Source organism: Plectropomus leopardus, chromosome 6 (genome assembly GCF_026936395.1).
Source record: "Plectropomus leopardus strain MGB_pleo_1.0 chromosome 6, ASM2693639v1, whole genome shotgun sequence".
NCBI classification, from domain to species: Eukaryota; Metazoa; Chordata; class Actinopteri; order Perciformes; family Serranidae; genus Plectropomus; species Plectropomus leopardus.
The window spans coordinates 31,873,440-31,897,130 of NC_142181.1; the positions used below are offsets into that span (position 1 = coordinate 31,873,440).

At 39.5% G+C, this 23,691-nt stretch overlaps 2 protein-coding genes and 1 non-coding gene across 4 annotated transcripts in view; all 3 read left to right on the plus strand.

The window, feature by feature from the left end:
- The first annotated feature begins 51 nt into the window (after positions 1-51).
- Positions 52-5,915, plus strand: eif3k (eukaryotic translation initiation factor 3, subunit K). 2 transcript variants are annotated; one of them, XM_042516354.2, is made up of 8 exons: positions 52-244; positions 1,420-1,518; positions 2,628-2,748; positions 3,058-3,135; positions 3,901-3,967; positions 4,114-4,191; positions 4,320-4,445; positions 5,772-5,915. In XM_042516354.2, exons 1-8 carry the CDS (start codon positions 189-191, stop codon positions 5,801-5,803), a joined length of 657 nt encoding a protein of 218 aa, XP_042372288.1. In that variant the 5' UTR covers positions 52-188; the 3' UTR covers positions 5,804-5,915. The 2 variants fall into 2 exon arrangements, with proteins under 2 accessions (XP_042372288.1, XP_042372289.1); XM_042516355.2 differs by having other exon boundaries at positions 3,061-3,135.
- Positions 5,916-7,031: 1,116 nt separating this feature from the next.
- LOC121943488 (calpain-9) overlaps positions 7,032-23,691 on the plus strand; it is a 33,201-nt gene continuing 16,541 nt past the window's right edge. The window contains exons 1-12 of the mRNA XM_088079247.1: positions 7,032-7,316; positions 11,566-11,635; positions 12,370-12,488; positions 13,338-13,471; positions 16,628-16,796; positions 16,996-17,067; positions 17,659-17,750; positions 18,134-18,208; positions 19,479-19,639; positions 21,931-22,088; positions 22,308-22,516; positions 23,022-23,067. Of these exons, the coding sequence (XP_087935373.1) occupies positions 7,068-7,316; positions 11,566-11,635; positions 12,370-12,488; positions 13,338-13,471; positions 16,628-16,796; positions 16,996-17,067; positions 17,659-17,750; positions 18,134-18,208; positions 19,479-19,639; positions 21,931-22,088; positions 22,308-22,516; positions 23,022-23,067 (1,554 nt within the window). The 5' untranslated portion in view covers positions 7,032-7,067. The remainder of the gene's footprint in view (positions 7,317-11,565; positions 11,636-12,369; positions 12,489-13,337; positions 13,472-16,627; positions 16,797-16,995; positions 17,068-17,658; positions 17,751-18,133; positions 18,209-19,478; positions 19,640-21,930; positions 22,089-22,307; positions 22,517-23,021; positions 23,068-23,691) is intronic.
- Positions 23,225-23,297, plus strand: trnak-uuu (transfer RNA lysine (anticodon UUU)). Its single transcript has one exon. It is a non-coding gene; the product is annotated as a tRNA-Lys (tRNA).

The window sequence follows — 23,691 nt, forward strand, 5'->3', positions numbered from 1 at the left end:
ACGCCCCTTTAAAATTGATTTGTAGCCCGCCACTAAAACCTCAGAAGAAGAAAAAGTTCCGCCGGTGCATCGGTCTTTCCGGTCCGACTCTTTTCTCCCTCCGCCCCTGTTCGTTTTCCACTTTTCGGCCCACGTGCGGATTTAATTTGGTTTTTTGGCCTAAATTTTGCTGCACAAGTTTGGACCAAATGTCTTTCGAGCAGATGAGGGCGAACGTGGGGAAGCTCCTGCGGGGAATCGACAGGTTTGGATGATTTTAGCTGATCAATATCCTGGCTAACGAGCTAACTGTAGCTTAGCCTGCTGGCTAACGTTTGAAGCTAACGTTTATCTTTCAGCTTTCATTTACAAAGTCTGAGTACAAATATAAGGAATTAAACTCCACTGAGTCGCACTACTGTCACATACACACATACAAGAGGACATAACAGTCAAAAACACGGCCAACAAAGCTGGACTAATCAGATGTGAGACGTTGACAGGACTCATTGATGTACGATAGGGAAGAAGACCGGTATTGACGGCTCGATTTTGGGTGTTTTTCATGTGAAGATCGATTTGAATCTTTTGTATTGATTATTTTAACCCAGCCTTGTAACACTAATACTTCTACTATTTATGTTCTTAATAATAATAATACCTGCTGTCTGTGTGTAGTATAAACATATGGAGGACGGAAACTGCCAAAATCAAAAATGAATTTAAGAAGTAATATGCTATAAATAAGTAAAAGGGAAAACTGGAAATAAATAAATAGGGAAATTAATTCAAAGTTCCATAAATAAGGAACCAAAGTAAAACAGAAATTATGTCACATTTTATAAATTAATTAATGCCAACATTTATTTATGACACATTTAATGACGTATCAATGTATTTACTGAGTGATGAAGATGATGATGATGATGATTATTATTATATAATGCAGTATTATTTTATTGCTATTTTAATTTTGCATTTGACTTCTGCTGTTCATATGAATATAAATATCTTCATATATCTCTATCTATCTATAAATTTATCTGATAATTTAATAAATTTCATTTATATACATATATATAATATTGAGTCATGACTACTAAAATAATATAACAGTGTAAATAGTACAATAATAAACTAGCATAATATAAAATACAATAATATGTATCATGAATTCAAATATGATCAATAATGTTGTGCATACTGTATTGTGTAATTACACTCAAATATTGCAGAAATCAGATATCAATATGATATTGATTAAATATGGGCAACTAAGTGGTTAAGACAGTTACTGCCCTTCGAAACATTTCACTAAATGTGCTGATAACAAGGGGCTGATAATGTCTGACCTGCAGTGAAAAATAACTCATCTACTACAGAGAAACACTGATTACTGCACACTTCATTCACAGGTGATTCTCTCCTCTCTCCTCACAGGTACAACCCAGAAAACCTCGCAACCTTGGAGCGCTACGTGGAGACACAAGCTAAAGAAAACGCCTACGACCTGGAGGCCAACTTGGCTGTCCTGAAGCTGTACGTAAACACCAGTCCCCATTCAGATACAGGAAAATAATGTTTGCTGATGCAGGAAAAAATGTATCTAATCAGCCCCTCACCCTGCGAATTATCTTAAGTCTTTTTTAAAAATCATCATGTCAACTGTCAAAGGCGGCATCATGGTGGAGGAAATCCTTTTGGATGGGGGAACAATTGGTTTTCTACTTGAGTTCATATCTTGTTGTTTGTTTTGCCTTGTGACAGTTGGCAGGTTTCCATTAACCCTCAAATTGCACAAACTGAAATTGCAAATGTAAAATTTGCCCTGATGGAAACACATCAGTTTTTGAAAAAACTCCCATTTATTACAACGGAAAAAAAGTTTTTACACTCTCATGAGGTGGAATCTCAGGCAATTTTAAAAAGCCATATTTTGCAAAACTGCAATGGAAACACTTTTTTTAGCTTTTAAAGGTCATGATACTATGACTATGTGCTTGTCAGTAGGAACTGGCTCCCTCATGACGCAGCAGGAGCTACAAGAGCTGTTATTGCATCACATAACTCTTCCAGAGTTCAGCGGATCATCCGGAAGTCTTGAATCCACAGTTCCTCTGTGAAATTGAGGACTATCACCTCCCAGAAATCCCTCATACGTGGCTGCTCATACATATAAGGGGCTCCCCTTTCCATTATCGCTCGTATAACACACCTCGACTCCTTCGATTGGAAATACTGACGGCTGGTGTGGTGGCTGCAATAGAAATAAACCTGTTCAAGATTTGAACATCCATCGCCATGCTTCTTGAATGTTATCACCAGAGGAGAAGTCGCATAATACGAGTCTATGGGAATGCAGTCATCTCGCAGTTGTGTTTTATCGACATTTTATAAATAGCGCTCAACCTTTGCGCAAATCTGTAACGGAAAACCGCCTAATGTGTTTTATTCGCATGAAAAATAAAGAATTGTGTTTGGCTGTTTTGTCAGACTTCTGTAGGTTTTCAGTGATTCTCGTTCCCCGAAGCAAGGACTAAAAAAACATTTCATAACCCTGATATAAATGTTTGTGTCGCCTCAGACCACAAAAAAGTTCTTCAGATGATTTAGGCAAAGTGATGTAAATAAAGTCTCTACCTCTGCAGGTACCAGTTCAATCCAGCATACTTCCAGACTCAGGTGACGTCACAGATTCTGCTGAAGGCTCTGACCAACCTGCCGCACACCGACTTCACGCTCTGCAAGTGTATGATCGACCAGACACACGTATCCTTTTGGTGCTGTTTCATCGCTCTGATGTCAGCTGACCGTTGGACTCTTTTCAGCTGCAGTTCACAAATATGTGAGGAGTTTAATGTCTCACTGACGACGTTTGCATGGACTAAGTAGTTTTTTCCCTTATTGCAGAAACAGAACAGAAAATACTGCTACTGAGCTTTTTACAGTTTGTTTTGTTTCTGTGAAGTTTTATGAGGCGTGTTTTAAGATGAGTTTGGGATTTGTTCAGTAAGGAGGAGGGGGGGGGCAGGTGGGCTCTGTCTTGGGGTCGGGGCAGTTTCCTTGACTACAGTGTCGCAGCAAGAGGAACGTCCCATCAGACAGATCCTCTACCTGGGGAACCTGCTGGAGACCTGCCACTTCCAGAGCTTCTGGGTACGCCACACACACACACACACACACACACACACACACACACACACTAAATGACTCTATAGAGAGACATAAAGACCATGTAGGATTATTAGACAGATTGCACACAATTTCTTAGATGATTTGTGCGGAAGCTTCCCGTTTTTTTTTTGTTTTGTTTTTTTTAAATTTCATGTTAGTGTGTGTGTCCCTTTTCCATCATTCTGTGTCCCCTCTCTAAATTTGGACATTTTTGCCAGTCCATTAACACAGCACAGGCAGAGCTCTTCATGAGTTCCTTTTTTCCTCAGCAGCAGTTTGAGGAGTTTGAGTTGCACGGTGGGGAATTGATCACTTGATTCGGTCAAAGCTGATCACAATAAAAGCACAGCACAATTCAATGGTTAAGTTTCACTTTCACTGCATTTGGCTGCTCTGTCTGTGCCCAGAGTGTGCTCTGCACTCCAACAATGTGGTGTAATATGTAACAGAATGGTATATATTCCAGTTTAGCTCCAAAAATAAAACAACAACACCTGGCTGCAGATGTTTTCATCATGGCGGGCTGCCACAAAGAAATGAGGGTGTGGGAAATCCTGCCGGGATTAACGAACAGAAATGATCCAGGCTTTATATCGCTGACTCATCCGTCATTATACACCTTTCTTGCAACACCTCTGTCCGTCTTGTTCTGAGACCTTTTTGTTCTCTTCAATTTTTCCAAACTTGCGAAACCGTTTGCTGTCTTGTTGTCACTAAATCGTGACCTTTTCCTCGTCTTTCTGACAGACGAGTCTCGAGGAGAACAGAGAGCTCATCGACGGCATCACTGGCTTTGAGGACTCTGTTCGCAAGTGTGAGTATCATCCCCTGACTCTCCGCAGTGGACATTAAGCTCTGACAGTAAATATGAAGAAAGCACGCTCAAACTGATAGAATGCTTATTAAACTTGTTTAAGCACGATCACCATCGTCTGTTGTCTAATTGATCTTCCTCTTCAGTCATCTGCCATGTCGTGGGCATCACCTACCAGACCATCGAGCACCGGTTACTGGCCGAGATGCTGGGAGACCCGCTGGGTAAGAACCTGCCAGAGTGATCAATGAACCAAATCTTAATAAGTTAAATCCATCTCTGGTCAACGAAAATGATGCAGGAATAAGCCTGAGTGAACCTTTAAGCCGACTGTCTCCGTCCGTTTGTCCAGACACGCAGGTGAAGGTGTGGATGAATAAGTACGGCTGGACAGAGAACGAGGAGGGACAAATCTTCATCTTCAACCAGGAGGAGAGCGTCAAGCCCAAGAACATCGTGGAGAAGATCGACTTTGAGAGTGAGTGCTGCTGCTCAAACAGGCAAATAAATGAGGATAACATAGTAGAAAGTGAATCAAATTAGTAACAAAAACGTGAGTATGATGGAGTGCTGCAGGCTCTCTGGGTGAACTAGCTCTAATGTACAAGTTCATACTTCCTTTTAGTACCAATTCAACATGACGAGTTGCACTTGTCAGGCGTGATCTGCGTGGGGGGCTAAAGTGAGGCTTCAGCACAAGACACTGACACTGACTGGCCTACCCAAAACGAGGAGGAGCTCGTACCCAAAGAAGGGGCTCCTTCCGTCATTTGGACGTGGTTCGGGTATACTTTATTTGTAACTGTAGATCATTTAATACTTTTGTATTTTAGTCGTTTAGAGGTCATTTCAAAATATCCATTTATATATATTGTGTATCACAATATAGCCTAAAAATATTGTGATATTATTTTAAAGCCATATTGCTCAGCTCTACTCCTGCCTTACATTTACAGCAACCTTTACTATTTCTGATGAATGGACGGCGTATTACCACTGACTGCTCAGCATAGCTTCAGGAAAAGTTTAAGCACAGTTTTGTCAATTTGTATAGCTGCTTCTGAATCACAAATAATTTGCTCCTTTTCTTTATTTCACATCGCCTGACTTCTCAGAGTCGGGTTTATTGCAAAGAGAGAGAGTCAGTGAGTATTTGGTGGCACTTTGCTGAAGTAGATCAGCGCAGGAGAGATCACAGTACAATGAGCTGCAGTGTTTGCTGTACGTGCTCGACATATAGGCAGTGGCAGACGAAGTATTCAGATCTTTAACTGCAGTAAAAGTACTAATAATACCACATTGTAAATAAAACTCTACCACAAGGTAACCCTTTGAAACCTGGAGCAACACTTTCTTGTGCTGCTTTCAGCACAAGAAAGTGTTTTTACACAAATTTTCAGGTAATTTTCTTGTACTTTGTACAATTTTCTTTCTAATTATGGGGTCATTTCTTCTTTTGTTGCTCATTGCCTTCCCCCCATGTTTTTGAAACAAAACAAGCCAATTTGCAAAGGTTTCAAAGGGTTAAAGTTCTGCATTCAGAATCTTTCTTAAGTAATTAAGTAGTAACAGAAACATTAAATTACTTTATGTAAAAGTATTCATAGTGCTTAAAGTGGATTAAAGAGATCATAACACTCATACATACATAACGATGAATCAGCATGTTTTATATTTTACATCGGATGAAATATACACATTTCTGTGTTGATGAGTGACTGGAAGTTAAAGTTTGATTTTCTTTCTCTGTTTTCTTCCTTTTTTCTCTCTTTCTGCACATTTCTCTCTGTTTTTCTTTTTACAGGTGTATCCAGCATCATGGCCACATCTCAGTGATGCAAACACACACACACACACACACACACACATACATACTAGACGTGACAGATTCAACCCGGTCATTTGTTTTCGTAATCACTCTTTCTCAATAAAAGTAATTTATCAGTAACGGTCTGTGTTTGCTGCTCTTCGTGCTTTATGAAAAACATTTAATCCAGTTTATTCATTACTTTAAGTTTTGTCATAGCATGTTAACTTTGAAAATATTGACCATCTCTTCCCAGAAGTTATCTGACTTACTTGTTTTGTGTGTTGTATGGTATCAGAGTGTTGGTGATGAGCTGTTATTAGGCAAAATAAAAACCTGATATGAATCAGTGCAGCCGGGCTTTAAGCTGCTGAGTCATCATGTGAGGCAGCTCTCAGAGACGGGCCGTCATAATCCTTCATCAGGTCCTTCATACAAAAAGGTTTTGGTGACCGCTGATCAGAGGTGGAAAAAGTACTGCCACTGTTTATTAACCCTTTGAAACCTGGATCAACATCAGTTTTTAGAGATGTGCCAGACATGGTTCACAAGTATTTAAAACCTGAAGGCAAGAAATGTACTGTAATCTATCAATCTGTCTATCTAGCCTATCTTTCTAACCTATCTATCTGTGTGTGTGTGTGTGTGTGTGTGTGTGTGTGTGTGTGTGTGTGTGTGTGTGTGCGCGCGTGCGTGCGTGCGTGCGTGCGTGCGTGCGTGTGTGATACAGAGAGAGAGATACAAAGATACATCTAGAGATAGAGATGCAGAGATATATAGAAAGAGCTCATAGGATTATATTTATTGTTATCATAATTATATATTCAAAATTGGGTATTATATATGCAAAATTGGCACGACAAAAAAAAATATTTTCATGATTGTATCACTTTTTTCAGGTAATTTCCTGTTTTTGTTTTACTCCTCTTTTTTGTGCTAATTTCAGGTCATTTTCTTGTAGATATTTTGTTTACTTATTTCTGGCCAATTATTGGGTCATCTCGTGTTATTGTTTTTTTCCATGTCTTCGTGAGAAATTACGCCGATTTGCAAAGGTTTCAAAGGGTTAAACAGCATGTGGGAGTGTCTGGCTGACAGGGACTGGGAAAATCCTGCAGCCTTGAACTCAGCAGCACCGCCCACCCTCTCCTCGCGCCCAGGTGAGCATACACCTGTGTACATTTCCTCCAGGGGCGTGGCCTGGCCTGGGGGCGTGGGCGTGAGTATGTGTTTGCTTTTTAAGAGACAGGCAGAAGTCAGAAGCTCAGTTCAGACACACGCCAGCTCTCCAACATGCACAGGTCGTTCAGTATGTCCTCTGAGGGCTCCCTGCCTCATCTGGAGGATGATGTGGACTCGGTGTGCTCAGAGGACCTGATGGGTTCGCAGTCCCGCAACTGGCTCAGTGACCTGATGACCCACGACATGGTCGTGGTCGGCGCCCCGGGCAGCTCCATCGGCCTGGACGGACTGTTTGTGGACCATCACTTCCCCCGGGGCGAGGTGGAGCTGGAGCCCGGGGTGATCTGGAAACGACCCAAGGTAAAGACAACATGACACCGCACATAGCTCCTCTGCTGTGGCGGATAAAACCTTATTAAAAACACTTAAAGTATCAGCTAAAATATAAAGCATCTTTCCGGTAACGTTTCTCATTTGCATCCATCTACTGAGAGATGCATTAACATTTATGTTTTAGGGTCAAATACGGGAAGATGCCCCCTTAAGGATAAAAAGTCAGTTATTGTAAAATGAAGGAAAAAATAATAATGATATGATGATGATGATGATGATGATGATGATGATGATGATACATAAACCAACACAGTTTAAGGAAAAATAAATGGATAGAGCTGCTAATATTGTAATGGCACAAAAACTCTCGTAAAGGTGTATGTGCCAGGTGCAAGAAGGCCTGGAGCTCTAAACAAACTAAATAAAACGAATTAAAATCACAGCACTAACTCATTAATAAATTATCACAGCACTAACTCATTAATAAATTATATAGAACCTTCATAGAGTTCATTTCAGTCTAATTGTTTTTATTTTGGCATATAAATCTGCTGAAAGCTTCATAAAAGTGTTGGCTAATTCTAGCTTGCTTGCAGTGCTGATGATTGCTAGCTCGCTTGCAAATAATGCAAACAAACTGCTGACACTACAACAGCATGCTACTACTATATTTTATGATTTTTTTTACTGTTGAGTTTTGCATCTCTTTTTTTTTACTACTTGTAGTGCTCTTTTTGCTCTATTTCTATATTTATTTATTTTTTGCACAATCCCTATTTCTGTTCTAATTTTGCATCTTTGTTTTTTTAAACTATTTATAGTGTTGTTTTTGTTTTATTTATGTTGCATACCTTGCCTTGATAATCCTTTGATGCTGTAACCATGCAAATTTGACTTTTGTGGGACTAAGTAAGGATTATTTTGTCTTATCTTCTCTATATTAGGGATGATAACAGTTGATTAGTAAAGGTGACATGAAAATAACCTGAAAATTAATGGGAGAGAGAATTATATATTCAAAATATATTACAGAATATTTTTTGGCACTTTTTTAAGATCATCTTCCTGTTTGGTGTTTTTTTCGCTTTCCTTTTTTAAAGCAAATTTTCTTTAAACTTTTAACAAAGTTGTTGCTCGTATTTGGGTCATTTCTTGACAAGCTGCTCATTGCCTTCCTCCCCTGTTTTTGAAAGAAATCAAGCCAATTTGCTCAGGTTACAAACGGTGTAAAATGGTCAAAAGATTCAGACTTGATTGCTTGTCCTGTCCTGGGTAGACCAGATGTTGCTAATTTAAAATTTTCAACTTGAATTTGAAATTGCTGCAACTCTGCATAAGACTGCTGACAAGGGAGCTGATATTGTGCCAAGTTAATGCCACATTTCTCTGACAGCTGAACTTTGATAATTAGCTGCCACTCCCTTTGACTTTCGCTCTTCTGATACACTGGATCCTGTTTTGTGTGTCCTCATTTGACTCTCTCATTTCTTTTCTCGCTTTTCTGCACACTGGTCCTCTTTTTCTCCCTCTTGGTCAACCAATCATTAAGGTCCCAGTCGCTGTCCCCAAGAGCTCTGCCATCTTAGCGGGTTAGTCATGTTTTACTTTGGGTTTCCCTTTTTGAATGATGAATATAGACTACCGCTGCCTGCTGGTATGGAGAGACCCGCCTCTCATGTGGTTGTCAGCTTTAGTTTTTGCGGGGTGATCAAGTGCAGTTTTTTGGCCCGATACACAGGTGCACAGTGGAGATCAAATGAATAAAGTGGAAAAACTGGAAAAAATGAACATATATGTGTGCAGGTATAAACAGCTCACCTGTTTGATTTAAGTGATGTTGTTGCATCCAAATATATTTAATATAGGTGTCTTAGCCATTACTGTAGGTTGTCCATTTTCATGTTTATTAGTTTAGTCTCTTTGTTTATGCACTTTTATCTATTTTTATATTTTTTCTTAAACCTGGTTTTTACCCTGGGTTTTGAGATCTGATTTGACTTTAATCGATGGTATTTCACACTTTTTTATGCCTATTTCTGTTTTATTGATGGAACCTTGAGCACTTTAATGTTTTAATGTTTTACCTTTGTTTATGGCATGTTTGCTTCATTTTTCAGGGGATGAGTTGGAGGGTGGGGGTGGGCTCTTATATTCTAGGAGGTTTAAAATAACCTTTAGTTTTTCTGTTTGTTTCCTGTTTGTTCTGTTCTGTGGCCTGTGTTTTGAAATGGACGCTGTAACCTCACTTGACTGCAAAACAAATCTACCTATGGGTACCAATAAAGTAAACTGAACCTGAACCTGTCTCATATTTTGACAGCCTGGTGTTGCCAGACCAAATTGCAAATGCGAGTAGCAACTGCCAAAGCGAATGAAATATGATCTGTCAGATTTGTTTGTTCTCAATTTATCGTGACACTTCATCTCCAGGATGTTCCAATCCTGTTGAACCAGTACTGCAGACTGTCTCTCATTTATACTTCAGTTCACCAAGTTGATCATTAAATATTATTGAATTATTTCTTTCACATTTCTGTTTCACTCTTTTGTGAATAAGACCCTGAGATTCGTTAACTTCTTTACTCGGGGGAGCAACTCTCTCAACCCAATAGGGGGAGAACCACAAATAACTCAAAGTTCACTTGGTTTTACACAATGCTGAACACCGGTCTCCTGGGGCAGTGGTTTTCAACCAGGGGTCCTTTACCAGTGGCTCCCCAGAAAAATGGGGAATAGATCATTTTCATGGTTTAACTCACTATAGAAGTGAGCACACTGTGAGAGTCGTAAGAGTGACTCTTCAGATCACAGGTTTCCTTCTGTAGGCCAACCCGGAAGTTAACATCACTCTGGTTCCCTCAGCAAAAAGCCTATTTGATTTTTCTTTTGGGTTTTGGATCATTGCAGAAAATAAGCTCTATTTTAAACAAATGTTTAAGACACTTACACAATTTGTTCTGCAAGATAATCTTCACAAATAAACACCACTTTTAGGATTTTGTTAAGCCTAGATGTGGTTGAAAAAGCTATTGTGATTGAAAAAGCTATTGCTAGGCGAAAGCAAACTACACTATGGCCGCATCGCCACAGCTATGAGGCTGTTTGACGCGGTTCAAGGTGATGATGCTCTATAGTCTCATTTAGCCACATGTTTGCAACCATCTTATTTTCACACAAAAACTTCGAAATTCACAGTGGGCTGTTTACTGACGTATTTTATGTCACAGAAAAAATGTGAAAGTCTCTTAAGCTTGTGTTAACCACAGACCTTATTTAGACCGCTAACCAAAAACCCATTGACTTTGAAATGAGGGAATCGGAGGTGCTAAAATGCTGAGTCACTTGTAGGTTTAAGGACTCATTACTGGGGTTCTCTATTGAATTTCGGTCTCAATCATATCTAACAACCAAAATCTTTTAAGATAGAGGTCCCTGCAGTGAGATTTTGTCAAATGGGGTCTGTGAGCTAATATTGTAACATCTGAGGGATCATGACACAAAAAAGGTTGAGAATCACTATCAGTGTTGTTACCACAGAATTATAGTGTATGTGTGGTGGTAGCTGGCCGCGGGACTTTGGGTTTGTTTGATTTTTCTTTCAAATGTCCTCTCTCTAGATTGCGTTTTTTGTGGTTCTGTGAATGCAACGCAGTCACAGCTCTCCATGAGTCCTTTTTTTCCTCAGCAGCAGTTTGTGACTTCCAAGGTGGATTATTGATCTGTAGATCTGTTTCGAGCTTATTGAATCTGATCACAGGATGAGAGGACTAGCTAATGCGAGTGAATGCAAACTTTGAGGTTTCACTTTCATTATGCTGACATTCTACTACTTCATCTTTGCCCAGAGTACGCTCTGCGCCCCCAGAGTGTGATGCAATGAGTAACAGCATGGTGTATATTTTTTAACAGTGCTTCTGATGAATGGTCCAGCTCCAAAAATAGAAAATCTATTTGTGACGCAGAACAACAGAACAGCCTCAATAAAATGGTATTTATCATAGACTGTCAGGCATGAAACTAATATTAATCTTCCTGTGTGACTGTCGGTAACAGTATTGAAATAGTCTCTCTAAAGAACCAAATTGCGCCAAGTTTATGCCACATTGCTCTGATAGCTCAACTTTAATAATTATCTTTGACGTTGTCATGTTGCTGTTCTGACACCTTTAATTCTGTTTGATTTGTCCTCATGTGACTGTTCTCCTCTCCATTCTCTCTCTCATTTCTTCTCTTTCGTTTCCTCTTCCTCAATCATTAAATTCCCTGCTGTTTCCAGGAGATCTGCCCGTCAGCTCAGTTCATCGTAGATGGAGCTACGCGGCTGGATGTCCGCCAGGGAAAACTCAGTAAGTCGACAGCTGCTGTACAATACAGTTTTGTTCAGACATGATGAGTCTGCAAAGCACAAGGGTCACTTTTTCCCACAAGACAGCTGCATAGAAAGCAGTAAGCTTTTTATTTTGATTTACATACCAAATGGGTGGGTACCTTTTATAGAAACTGGCAAACTGGCATGGAAACTGAGGTCATGTGAGTTTACTCTGCAGTATATTTGTGATCAAAGCTTTCACCTGGACTCTCCTTGTCAGGCTGCCTTATGGAGAGACAGACCAGGTTCAAATTATTTCACATTCTTTTATGTTATCTCTTTGTAGTTATTAGAAACAAAGCCACTTAAAACATTCAGCAACTTTACAGCTGGGGTAGGCCAAAATCTGGAAAAAGCAAAAAAAAAAAAAAAAGGCAAATACATCCACCTCCTCATTGAAAACATACAGCAACATTTTTTTTATATATTCAGGAGAAGAGCTTTATTTTTGTTTGATTGGCACAAAAGCTGGGAGAGCCGCAGGGACGGGTGGGTGAAAAAACTCCCGGGATTGATGGCTCAAATGCCATTGGGAAATGCAAAACTAAACGCAGAAAGTGTATATTTTACAATAAATGAAAGTTTGGAGGAATGGGTTGTCAGACAAATGTCATGGCATCATGTAAACCGGTCAGGACATTTTGTGTTGAAATGCAGACTTTAACTGATGCACCCTGCTGATAACCTGCACCTCAAACTTCCTGCCCTCAGATGACTGCTGGTTGCTCTCTGCGATCGCGTCTCTCTGCGTGCATCGCTTTCTGCTCAACAAGGTCATGCCTCCAGGACAGTGCTTCCAGGAAGGATACAACGGCTGCTTTGTGTTCAGGGTAAATATCTGCTTAACATGCTGTTGTCTGTGCAGCACGGACATCTTTTTTTAAGGTCTCAAGAAGCTCTTATTTAACTGCATTTGTTGCGTGATACAGACATGGGGTTGGAAATGATCAAGGATAATGACAAAAATGAACTTGTAGTCTTTCTTGTCTATTTTCTTTCTTTGTGTTGCATTTATGTAGTTTTCATCTAAATAATTTCTACATGATAGCAGATTTCAGAAAATATTTCTCTCTTCTGGCCGTAACCTTGACTGTGCCTGACCGTGGTGATAGCTGTGCTGATGCTGTGATCCTGCCTTTGGTTGTGCTCGTGCTGTGGCTGTACTGATACTGTGCCCCCCGCTCGCCCTGATCGTGGTCTGGTCCTGGTTGCGCCGATGCTGTGATCTTGCCTTTGGACAACTCCCTTTCAACATATGCATGAGACTGTTATCATCTCTCTCAACATCATCATAGAGAGCAATTACTAATTTCACACCTACCATTATTGTAATATGACATGCATCTGTTTCTATTATCCACCCTCTCTCCCCCTCTCTCTCTCTCTTTCCTTTTTTGCCATGATTGTATTTCATTTGCTATTTACGACATCTATTGCTCGTCTGTCCGTCCTGGAAGAGGGATCCCTCATTATCCTCTACCGCTCTTCCTGAGGTTTCTTCCTCTTTTTTTTCCCCGTTACAGGGGTTCTTTTTGGGGAGTTTTTCCTCGGGTGATGTGAGGGTCTAAGGGCAGAGGGATGTCGTACACTGTAAAGCCCTCTGAGGCAAACCATGTTTTGTGATAATGGGCTATATAAATAAAACTGACTTGACTCTTTCTGCCCGTCTCTCTCTGCAGTTCTGGCAGTACGGGGAGTGGGAGGAGGTGAGGATAGATGACTTTTTGCCAACTCTGCATAACAATCTTCTTTACCTCAACTCCCCAGTAAAACATGAGTTCTGGAGCTCCCTGCTGGAGAAGGCCTATGCCAAGTGAGTCTTTGTCAATCAGTTGTGTGTGTGTGTGTACGAAGTAATGTGAGAGTAATAACATTTTTGAAAATGCGCGCAGACATGTATTTTCATCACTCTTATGAAGCAGCTGTTGTGTCGAGCTGCTTTGCTGTCTGACTCAAGGCTTTACAGAGAAAAATGAGCCGGTGTCCATCAGCATTTCTCCTCTGTTAGTTATCTGGATTTCCATATTTCCCAATTTCAAAGTAAGGCTGTTATTTGTAAGAATTGCAAAAAGTGAGCCATAAAACATAAAACAACATGTTTAGCAGGTCTCTTCTATGAGGCTTCCAGCTTTGGAGGCATATTTTGATAGTCCACTTACAGCTGTACGATAGGGTGCTGGGTGGTCCTTCAGCCATTTTTGCAATTTGCAATAAAAATAAACTGATTCACAGTTGCCCCTTTTCCACCAAATCAGTTCTTAGACAGTTCATCAGTGGAGGGCATAAGAACAATGCACAACAGGAGCAAACTGTCGGAGCAACATTTGGATTTAAGTAATTACTTGCAAACTTTTGTTCTGTTATTATAGATATTTATTTTCACCCTAAAAGTCAAGTGTGACAACTATTTATGATACCACTGCACACTCTTTTTGTCTGACAAGTTCTCACTTGATTTTTGCCATTGTTTCCCTCTCCACCCTCTCTTCCGTGCTGGGGAATAGAAGCTAGTATCAGTAGCTGGAGGAATTGTGTTTTTTTGTGTTTTTGTTGTCCATCCCTTATTGTGAACAGAATATTTGAAGAATGCCTTGAGGGTTTGGTTAGGTTTTTTTTAAAACTGTGCTGGCTGTATAGATCTTCTGTACTGCTGGGGGGAAGACATGTGTGAAGCATTCATGTTCTCACAGACATGGATGTAAACTATAAGTGCAACTTAACTGGTGTGAGGAGGTATACAACCGTGTAGTGGTAATTCTAGTTTTTTAGGGAATCAGAATTGAGTAGAATAGAGTATAAATTTGTCTTTAGCCCACCGAACACAGAAGAAAGCACAACAAAAAAGCAGACAACCAGTTAGTAAAACAAACACATAAACATCTCATTAGGAGCATTTAACACTAGGGATCGATAGATTATCGGTCAGGCCGATTATGGGGGACGATATTTGGCATTTTGCCAATTATTTGTATCAGCTTTTTCTTTTAATGATCACTGTTAAAATGAATTATTTAACAAGTGCTTTGTTACTTTGTAAAACCTCAGGGAGCTATTTTTATTCGTTCATTTTTTATTTAAATTTTCAATTGACTTTAATTTAAAAAAGTCGCTGAAAACTTTCTGTATATGATGTTGAGCGTTTCACTTTTTATTTAACATTGGCTAAAGGCATTTAATGAAAATTTTGTGTTGGAGTTTGTTATATTACAAATTCTACGTATCGACAAAGATTTTTTTTTTTTTTTAAACACATTTTATTGATTTTTTTTTTTTATAACCCAAAAAATACAAAACACAGAAACGCCCCCCAGACAGCCCATGTTATACAAAATTAGACAAGAAAAAATGTAAAATAGTTAAGTTGACAAAGAATATATTAATGACATTAAGACAAATAATAATAATAATTAAAATGAAAATAATGATAGTAATAGAACACAAGCAAATGGATAAAATGACTAAAACAATAACAGTAATAGTAATAAAGATATTAATAGAAGAAAAGGAAGAAAAAAGGGAAAAAAAAGGGAGAATGGAAAATAATAATCACAGTCCTAATTTATTTCCAGTCAGCGGTATGTAATTGAGAGTTAAGGGTAACCAGTCATCAGCAGCCTATTGCACATTATTTCCCTGCATAGGAGAGGCCTTATTCCATTCAGAAAACTGTCTGCCCATCATTAGCAGATTTTTTAGGTCTGCTGGTATATAATCCAGGAAGGGTGTCCAAACTTTTAAAAATAACTCATCTTTACCCTTTACAACAGCCTCCAACCTTTCATGGGGGAGGATGCTAAAAATCTCTCTGTACCAAAGGGTGATATTAGGTGGAAGAGGTTTGATCCAGTTTTGCAGTATACACTTTCGAGCAGCTAGAAGCAGTTTTTCAAGGAGCTTATACTGTGATGCAGTGAGATGTAGATCCCTAGAGGGGAGGCCTAAAAGGAAAATGCCAGGGTCTTTCTTGATTTTTGTTTTAAATATCCCACTGACTACCTTTGAAATAAGTGTCCAAGTGTCTGGAAATCAGTTTACATTCCCAAAAGTAGTGGAAATACGTCCCCCTTTCTAAGTTGCACTTAATACACAGAGGAGAAATGGAATTATTAATTTTGTTTAAAATGACAGGAGTGATATGCAACCTGTGAAGTATCTTGTATTGAGTTTCTCTCAACCGATTACAAGTAGATGTGGACTTGATCAGGCATATAGCTGTCTGCCAGTCATCCTCAATGTATTCATTGTTCAAGTCTTTTTCCCATTTATGAGAGATGTCTGGTACATGGTATATGACAGACGAACCCAAAAATGTGTAAAATGATGCTATAAAGTGTTTTCTGTTTTTGCGTTCTAGAAGAAATCTCTCAATATCACTGTAAGAGGTGTTAGTAGAGAGAGAGATGGTCTGTGAAGATAGAAAATGTCTAATCTGTAAATAGCCAAATAAATGGTGCTTGGGGATATTGAATGTATTTTGTAATTGCTGGAAGGAAAGTAATGTATTATCTCTCAATAGATCTCCAATTACATGAATTCCCCTGTCCCTCCAAAAGAGGAATATAGGTGAATTAACACCTGTAGGAAAATCAGGGTTTTGGGTTATGGGAGACAGTAAGGACTTCACGTTTCTTCTTCCCAGGAATTTAGAGATGTCATGCGACAAAGATTTTTATTTTTATGGTAAATGCATATTGGTTCCAAATATCAGATATCGGTCTCGTTAACTACTAATAATCAGTATTGGCCCTGAAAAACCAATATCGGTCGACCCCTAATAAACACATTAAATCAGTTCACGTCACTATCTTTCTGCGGTTTAAAAGTCTTCAGTCACTTTGTTGAGTTAAGAATATTGATGGAACTAGGGATAAATGACCTAATTTCTCTTGTGGGCCTCTGTTTGCTCGATAAGACCTTGCTGAGAGTTAATAATCTGATATTTTCATCCTCCCCGTGCCTTTTCTCCCAGGGTGAAAGGTGGCTACAGAGCTCTTAACATGGGCTTCCCTCATGAAGCCATGGTCGATATGACAGGCGGGGTGACTGAGGTTTATCCCGTCAGCAGAATGAGAGACCTGCCGACCTTCCTTAGAAACCAGCTGATTAGAGGAGCGCTCATCAACTGTGCCAACTGTCAGGTACAGTGAGGAGGATGGCGGTGCCGTGACATGTGGTGGATCAGACTTGTTAGGTCTAGTTTAAATACCTGGACCTGCTGGGAAACACTTAAGCAAAGCATGTTCCCATTGAAGGTTTACTTATATGAGATGAGTCAGATGAGTGTTATTCTGTTTTTTTTCTTCTGTCCTGACTGTGGATGGATGATTTTTCCCCCAGGGTCCTTTCGAGCAAAAGACTGAACAGGGGATCATGTTCCGACACGCCTACTCTCTGACTGCAATAGAGAAGGTAAATAAATATGCCTCTTTAATATTATGTTGTGTATCTCACGGAGCTTGACTTGACCTAAAACAAAATATACACCAATGGCAACTGCCTCACATGAGATACTAATTTTTTCCGCATATGAATGCAATTTCAGTGGCAGCATGGTTTGGATGAGATATTCAGTCCCAGTCTGATCACAACTCGCTGATATATATGTGAAGCTGCAATATATGATGTACATGTGCACTTCATAAAAGAAGAATCCTTTCAATTAAAGCTACAAATACTATAATTAATCAGACAAAATCTATATATCTGGGCTGTAATCAGTTATATAACATTGGGGGAGACAATATTCAATCAACATCCTATGTAACCCAACTCTCTGATATGATATTATGATTTTATACTATGACATATTATACTATGCCATTTTTAGGATATATTTTATTCTGACATTTTTTATGACATATTACACAATAACAGTTCATGACATTTTGTACAATGACGTTTTTATGACCAATTATACTGTAAAATTTTGTGCCATGACATTTTTGACATTCTGTACTACTGCTCTCACCTTTCTGTCCTTTTTTTCCCCTCATCTGCCAGGTGAAGACGGCAAACGGCCCTGTGGAATTGTTGCGAATTCTCAACCCCTGGGGGGACACAGAGTGGGAGGGACCCTGGAGTGATTTGAAAGGGTCAGTGCATTCAGGTTTTCAATTTGTTTTATAACATTGGAATAATACCGAGGGGATTGACTGAATTTGCATTATTTGTGGCAATTGCAACATCCTGGAGGACATCAAATAGGTTCTGTGGTTAACACAAGATTTTCAGGCTTTGTTCCATGGGAGTTAATACCAAACTCATGAATTTTAAAGCTCTAAGGATAAAAAAAAAATGTGGTTATTAAGTGATTATATGAGACTACAATGGTCTCTGTAATGTTAACAAGAATAAGTTACTTTCCTGAGAGAGTGGTACCATTTGGGAAAAAGATATTTTACACTTTTTGGGGGACAAAAATCCAAAAGTGTCCCATATTTGTTCGTATATCTGTCTCTCCTGTTTCTCTGTACAGTCCAGAGTGGAACACAGTGAGCATGGAGGAGCAGAGAAGGCTGGGCAGAGTCCGTCGGGAAGACGGGGAGTTCTGGTAAGTTTGTGCATCTGAACATCTCCCTGTGACCTTCATCACCGCTTCCTCTGACTCTTAATGTCCTCTTTCTGCAGACATTTCTTCCAATGATTTGTAAATTAACATGTACAGTTTCAAAAATTAAAACTAGTCTTACAAAGGGAACTGATTTAACTATGAATGTCGTCCAACAAACCTGGAAAGGTCAAACTACATATTGGTACGGAAGCCCTGAGAGCTCAACACACTGCCTATGAGGAAATTACAACCAAATATGGAAACATTAAAACGCAAATCAAACTACAACATGATGACTAAAATCATATTGTGTATCAGTAAACAATTAACTGCTGCTTGTTCCTTAATAACAGAAATGGTCAGTAAAGTTTTAAAATATTATTTATGCCTTAAAACTGCATCCTGTTTTATTTCAAACCATTAATTAAACAATTTGTGTATTTTCATCCTTGAATGTTACTTCATGTAAATTTACTTCATAAGCCTAAAACCAAGGCAACAACAAGGGTTTGTCCCAGTATCCCTCCTCGACTCCTCCGTCCTCCACTCTTGATCACTTTACCTTGAAATTGATCAGGACTGAAGGACTGAAGGCCGTCCCAGTTGCTTAAATGCACTTGGAGGAGTTGAGGAGAGAGGAGGCTCTCAGAGGAGGAGGAAGCGAGGATACATAAGAGAACACACTCCTCTGACTGGATATCAGTTAATGATTGGATGCACGCAGCCCGGCATCTGCAGCTGATCGCACTGATCTGATGCATCACAACATCAGAGGAGTTTCATACCGAAGGGAAGACAGATCAAAGATTAAGCTCAGCTCTATCACTCAGAAGACAGAAGAAGAAACAAAAACAACATTCCTCATTTATTAGAAAGATTTTTCTTTTCATGATCTGTTATTTCCCTCATTAACTTTCATGGAAAACAGTTAAAGTTCGAGAGCGCTTGTCTGTCAGCCAAAAATACTGATAACACTGATCGTCATTTCTGTTCAATCACACGAGGCTGATCATTCTTGAGCGTGGGGTTTGATTACTTACAGAATTTCAATTTTCCCTGAAACATGTAGTCTAGTAAATAATCTCCAGTGTTAAAAAGACACCAAAACAAGAATGTCCCAGCCACGTGCATCGCTTTTAAAAGTCCTGTGTATACAGTTACCAATGTGTTGTTACTTGCAGCAGCTTTCTGTATTGTGTTTTCTTTGTTTGATGAGCACTTTTGGGCAGACTTTCCTGTCAGTCAACTCACCAGTTTCTCTCTCAACCAGGATGTCAGTGTCAGACTTCCAACAGAACTTTGAGTCGCTGGAGGTGTGTCACCTGACTGACTGTCTCAGTGATCTGGGGTCCAAAGTGCTGCCATGGAGCTGCACAATGCATCATGGGAACTGGGTGCCGCGCATCACAGCAGGAGGGCCTCCCCAAGGAGGTAAGACACATAATGACACATGATTAAACATGTCTGAGAGTTTACGGTACAAACACAGAACAATAAAAACAAACTGTGATCATTATTAACTTTAGCTGAAGAGAAAACCTGAGTAGAGACCTTTTTATTACTTTGTTTAAGTAAGGAACTGTACTTAATCTGTCAGAGGAGGGGGTGGCTAAGGTGTAACTTCTTCCATTTGTGATGCTAGCATTTGTTGTAAAAGATGTGTTCAAGGACCATCAGAATCTCGAAAATCAGAATTCCTTTATTCACAGTTTCTGGTTATGATAAATAATTTTTATTTGAAAAAGAAAACATGCCTTTTAAATCTGCCAGGGGAGGTTGGCGATCACAGGGTATTAATTTAAAGTATCTACAAAATACACGCTTTTAGAGCTGAATGTCGCTCCTCCAAACCAAATCAAAACCATAACTCCCTCACCAGTCCTTAAAAGTGTTTGAAGTGCCTCCCTGTTTTGCACCAGCCCCTCCCCTCTCATAAATAACAAACAGTCCCTTCAACCAGGTTGCAGTTTTTGTTGTCAGAATTGTTACACGGGTACCATTTTTGGCCAGGGACACGACATCACTGTCTGATCAATGTTTGCTTGGTTGACTTGAGAGTTCTGGAGTCAAAAAGTAACCCTCTTCCTTCTTTATGTGCTGCCTGCTGAGAGCTGTTTGTACAATGTTTGTGATCTGTTGAGCATAAGGATAAGCTATCAAAACAACAAGTAGAGACAAGTTTATTTGTACTTGTCAGTACTTGTGGCTTACAGTGTGAAAGTTGTGCCACAGTAGAGTGTGTTTCATCACTGCAACACTCTCTCTGTCTGTGGGGGTTTTCCAGAATAGATGTGTTTTTGTTAGCAGTCCTCGTTGTGCCATCAAAGGCTGTCAGTGGAAAATGCTGTTTCAACAAAGAAAAGATGTTCCAGGATGTTTGCTCTTAAAGGTCCAGTGTGTAGGATTTAGGGGGATATTAAGGCAGAAATGAAAATAAGAATCGTTGTGTTTTCGTTATTTTAGAATGAGCTGTTTATATCTACATAGGGAGCAGGTCCTCGTGTACGGAGTGCGCCATGTTGCACTGCTTTGCACGGTTCACAGAAAGCCCCACTGTGAGTAGAGCGTTCAAAAAAAACTTTTTTTATTTATTTATTTTTTTAAACTGCTTTATTCAGTGTTTTTAAATGGTTTAAATCACCTGTTCTGTTTGTTTTGGAGAGGAATAGACCTCTGCAGATAATAAAGCCCCTGGTAAAAATCTCCTGAACAATGAATACTAAAGGAATTTTAACAGGGAGAAGTGTCAGCTTGTTGCAGTCTGCAATCGTTCTTCACCAAATACCCCTTAATCTTAAAACTAGACCTTTAAGGTTATACGGTCAAATTAACCAATTAGCAATGTGCAATTCAAATCAAATTTAAGTTTCGGCTCCCAATAATTACATAAGCAATGTAACCGAGAAAAAACTATTATTTCTCCACATTCCATTTTGCAAGTGTATCCTTATTTTGTCTTGTGCCCTGAATGTCACACGCATGCACATTTTGGCCCCTGCTTCCCTCAGCCTGAGCTCAACACCTGCAGCCGATACTATCAGCAAGGCGAGTTGTATCAGCGCGAGGAAAGATGACGGAAGAAGAGCAACAGCGTTTGGTGAGCAAATTAGGCAGAACAAATGCCGTTGTGTGGGAACAGTTTGGATACGAGGCATCCGACGTGGAGTAAAGAAGAGTAAAATGCAACATTCGCTATATGGTATCTGCACCGCATAGCAACGCGTCAAAACTTTTTTATCATCTTAAGTTTAAACAGTAAGTGACCTATGACCAAATAATAAAAAAACAAAAGGGGAAAAAGAGCTGTGCACTTGTGATCCGATCACCCAGGATGCAAGTTATTACCAGGTTCAAACAGGGCCATTCTTCATGGAGAATAAGATGGAATTGACTTTGTTACATTTTTCTACTTAACAATCAGATTTGATCGTACACAAGTATATTTTGACTGTCTGCATATGACTTTGTGCCTGCACATAGAGGATGGTTGTCCATACGAGAAAGCCTTACATGTTTTTATAACATATTGACTCCTACAAGCATGTGTTTGAAATCTGTTTAAAAGGGAAGTTGAAGTCTTTGTGCCGTCATAGTAAGAGACGAGGAAGGGAAATGGTTCATATTCATGTTCAGTCAAGGGTTAAAGGCTGAGGAATGCAGTATAAAGAAGAGTGAAGCACTACTGATTGTGTGTGTCTGTTTGTCTGTCTGTTTCTTTCCAGATACGTTCTGGCAGAACCCCCAATTCTACTTCACCCTTTTGGAGGTTGACAGCAACACAGACAACTCTCAGAAGACCTGCTCCTTCATTTTGGCTCTGATGCAGAAACACCACAGACTTAGGAATGTTCACCTGCATATATCCCTGGATATTTACCCGGTACACAAATACAAACAGAGTGAGACAGATGATGTCAGTTGTTCATTAAATGATCAAATTATTTACATAGTGACGCAGACTAAAAAAAACAAGATCGATCTATCACAGAAGCAGTGTAGTGGATAGTAACTAAGTACTTTATACATAGTTGCAAGAAGTGAAGTTTGGTCCATGAATTGCAGCTGTTTGCTGTATTGTAAGTGTGTGTTTTCTCTTCAGGCCCATCCTAAAAACACATACCTGTCACCTGAGGACTTGAGTGCACGTCGATCGGTCCTCCGCTGGCCCAAACACTCCACACGTCGAGAGATCGTCCTCCGTGGCTCCCTTCCACCGGGCCACTACATCATCATTCCTTCAACCAGCAAGGCTAATCAGCAGGGAGCGTTTCTGCTGCGGGTGCTGACAGAGCCGGGTAACACTGCCACGTGAGTCATGGATCAGTCGTTTTCAGGCAGTATAGAAAGTACAAAAACGTCACCTTTCTTAATGTATCTGCCCTTTTCGATATAGATGGGGTTTTTTTTTCCTTTTTATTTTCTCTATTTTAATTATGCTAAATTTTATTATTATTATCACTGTTGTTATTGTTATTATTATTACTTATTTTACTTTTATTTTACATTTGTTTGTTTAGAATCTGAGATGTCTTTGACAATGTGGAGATCACTGTGCTGTTAAAAAAATCAATAAAAAATCTATTAAAAAAGGAAAGAAAGTAAATTTTAAAACAAAAACATACTAACCATGCACCACCAAACTGTGCGTTTCAAACACAAAAAGGTGAAACGGCAAAAAGACAATGTTCAAATCTGCTGCTTAGATAAAGAAACCTCAGAGGGCTCATAATCTCTGCATGGAGAAATATTAGGACTTCAAGATTTGTGAATATAAACATGATGGTTCTGATATGTTTTCACCCCTTTTTTTCAGTCCAGCCCTCAAACCATTGCCACAGGACATGTCTTCATTAAAAGAGGTACAAGTTAAATCACTTACTAAATAAGTAGACTGGGCTCAAACTAAAGTAGTCAGTGCTGAAGATAAAAGTTCACTCAGAAACAGAAGTTTGAAGATTATTGGGAAACAATAGTACTTTGTGATGAATTCCTCTCCCTGTGCAGTGTGAAGTCAGAGCCTGGATAGCTCAGTCGGTAGAGCATCAGACTTTTAATCTGAGGGTCCAGGGTTCAAGTCCCTGTTCAGGCAAAAGTAGTTTTAAAGTACTTGAAGCAGAAGGAACTATCAGGAATATAGTATAGACATAAAATGAAGTGTGAGCAGAACGAGTTGTTTGAGTCATAAGCCAAAGCTCTTGAATTACAGGTCCATCTGCATTCTGACCCTCACCTGTGGTCATGTGCTTTGGGCAGTTACTGAAACAATGAGGTCACAGAGTTTCCTCTGTAGGGTGGCAGGGCTCGGCGTTAAGATGGGGATACACAACAGGATTTTCTATAGGATGCACAGTCGTGACTACTCCGTCCTAGTCCACACGAGTTGCAACCACTTAGTCTGGCAAGTATGCACAGAAATCTGTAAGTGTATTAGGGGTACAGAATCCTCCTGACATGAGTCGGAGCATATCAAACGTCTGATTTTT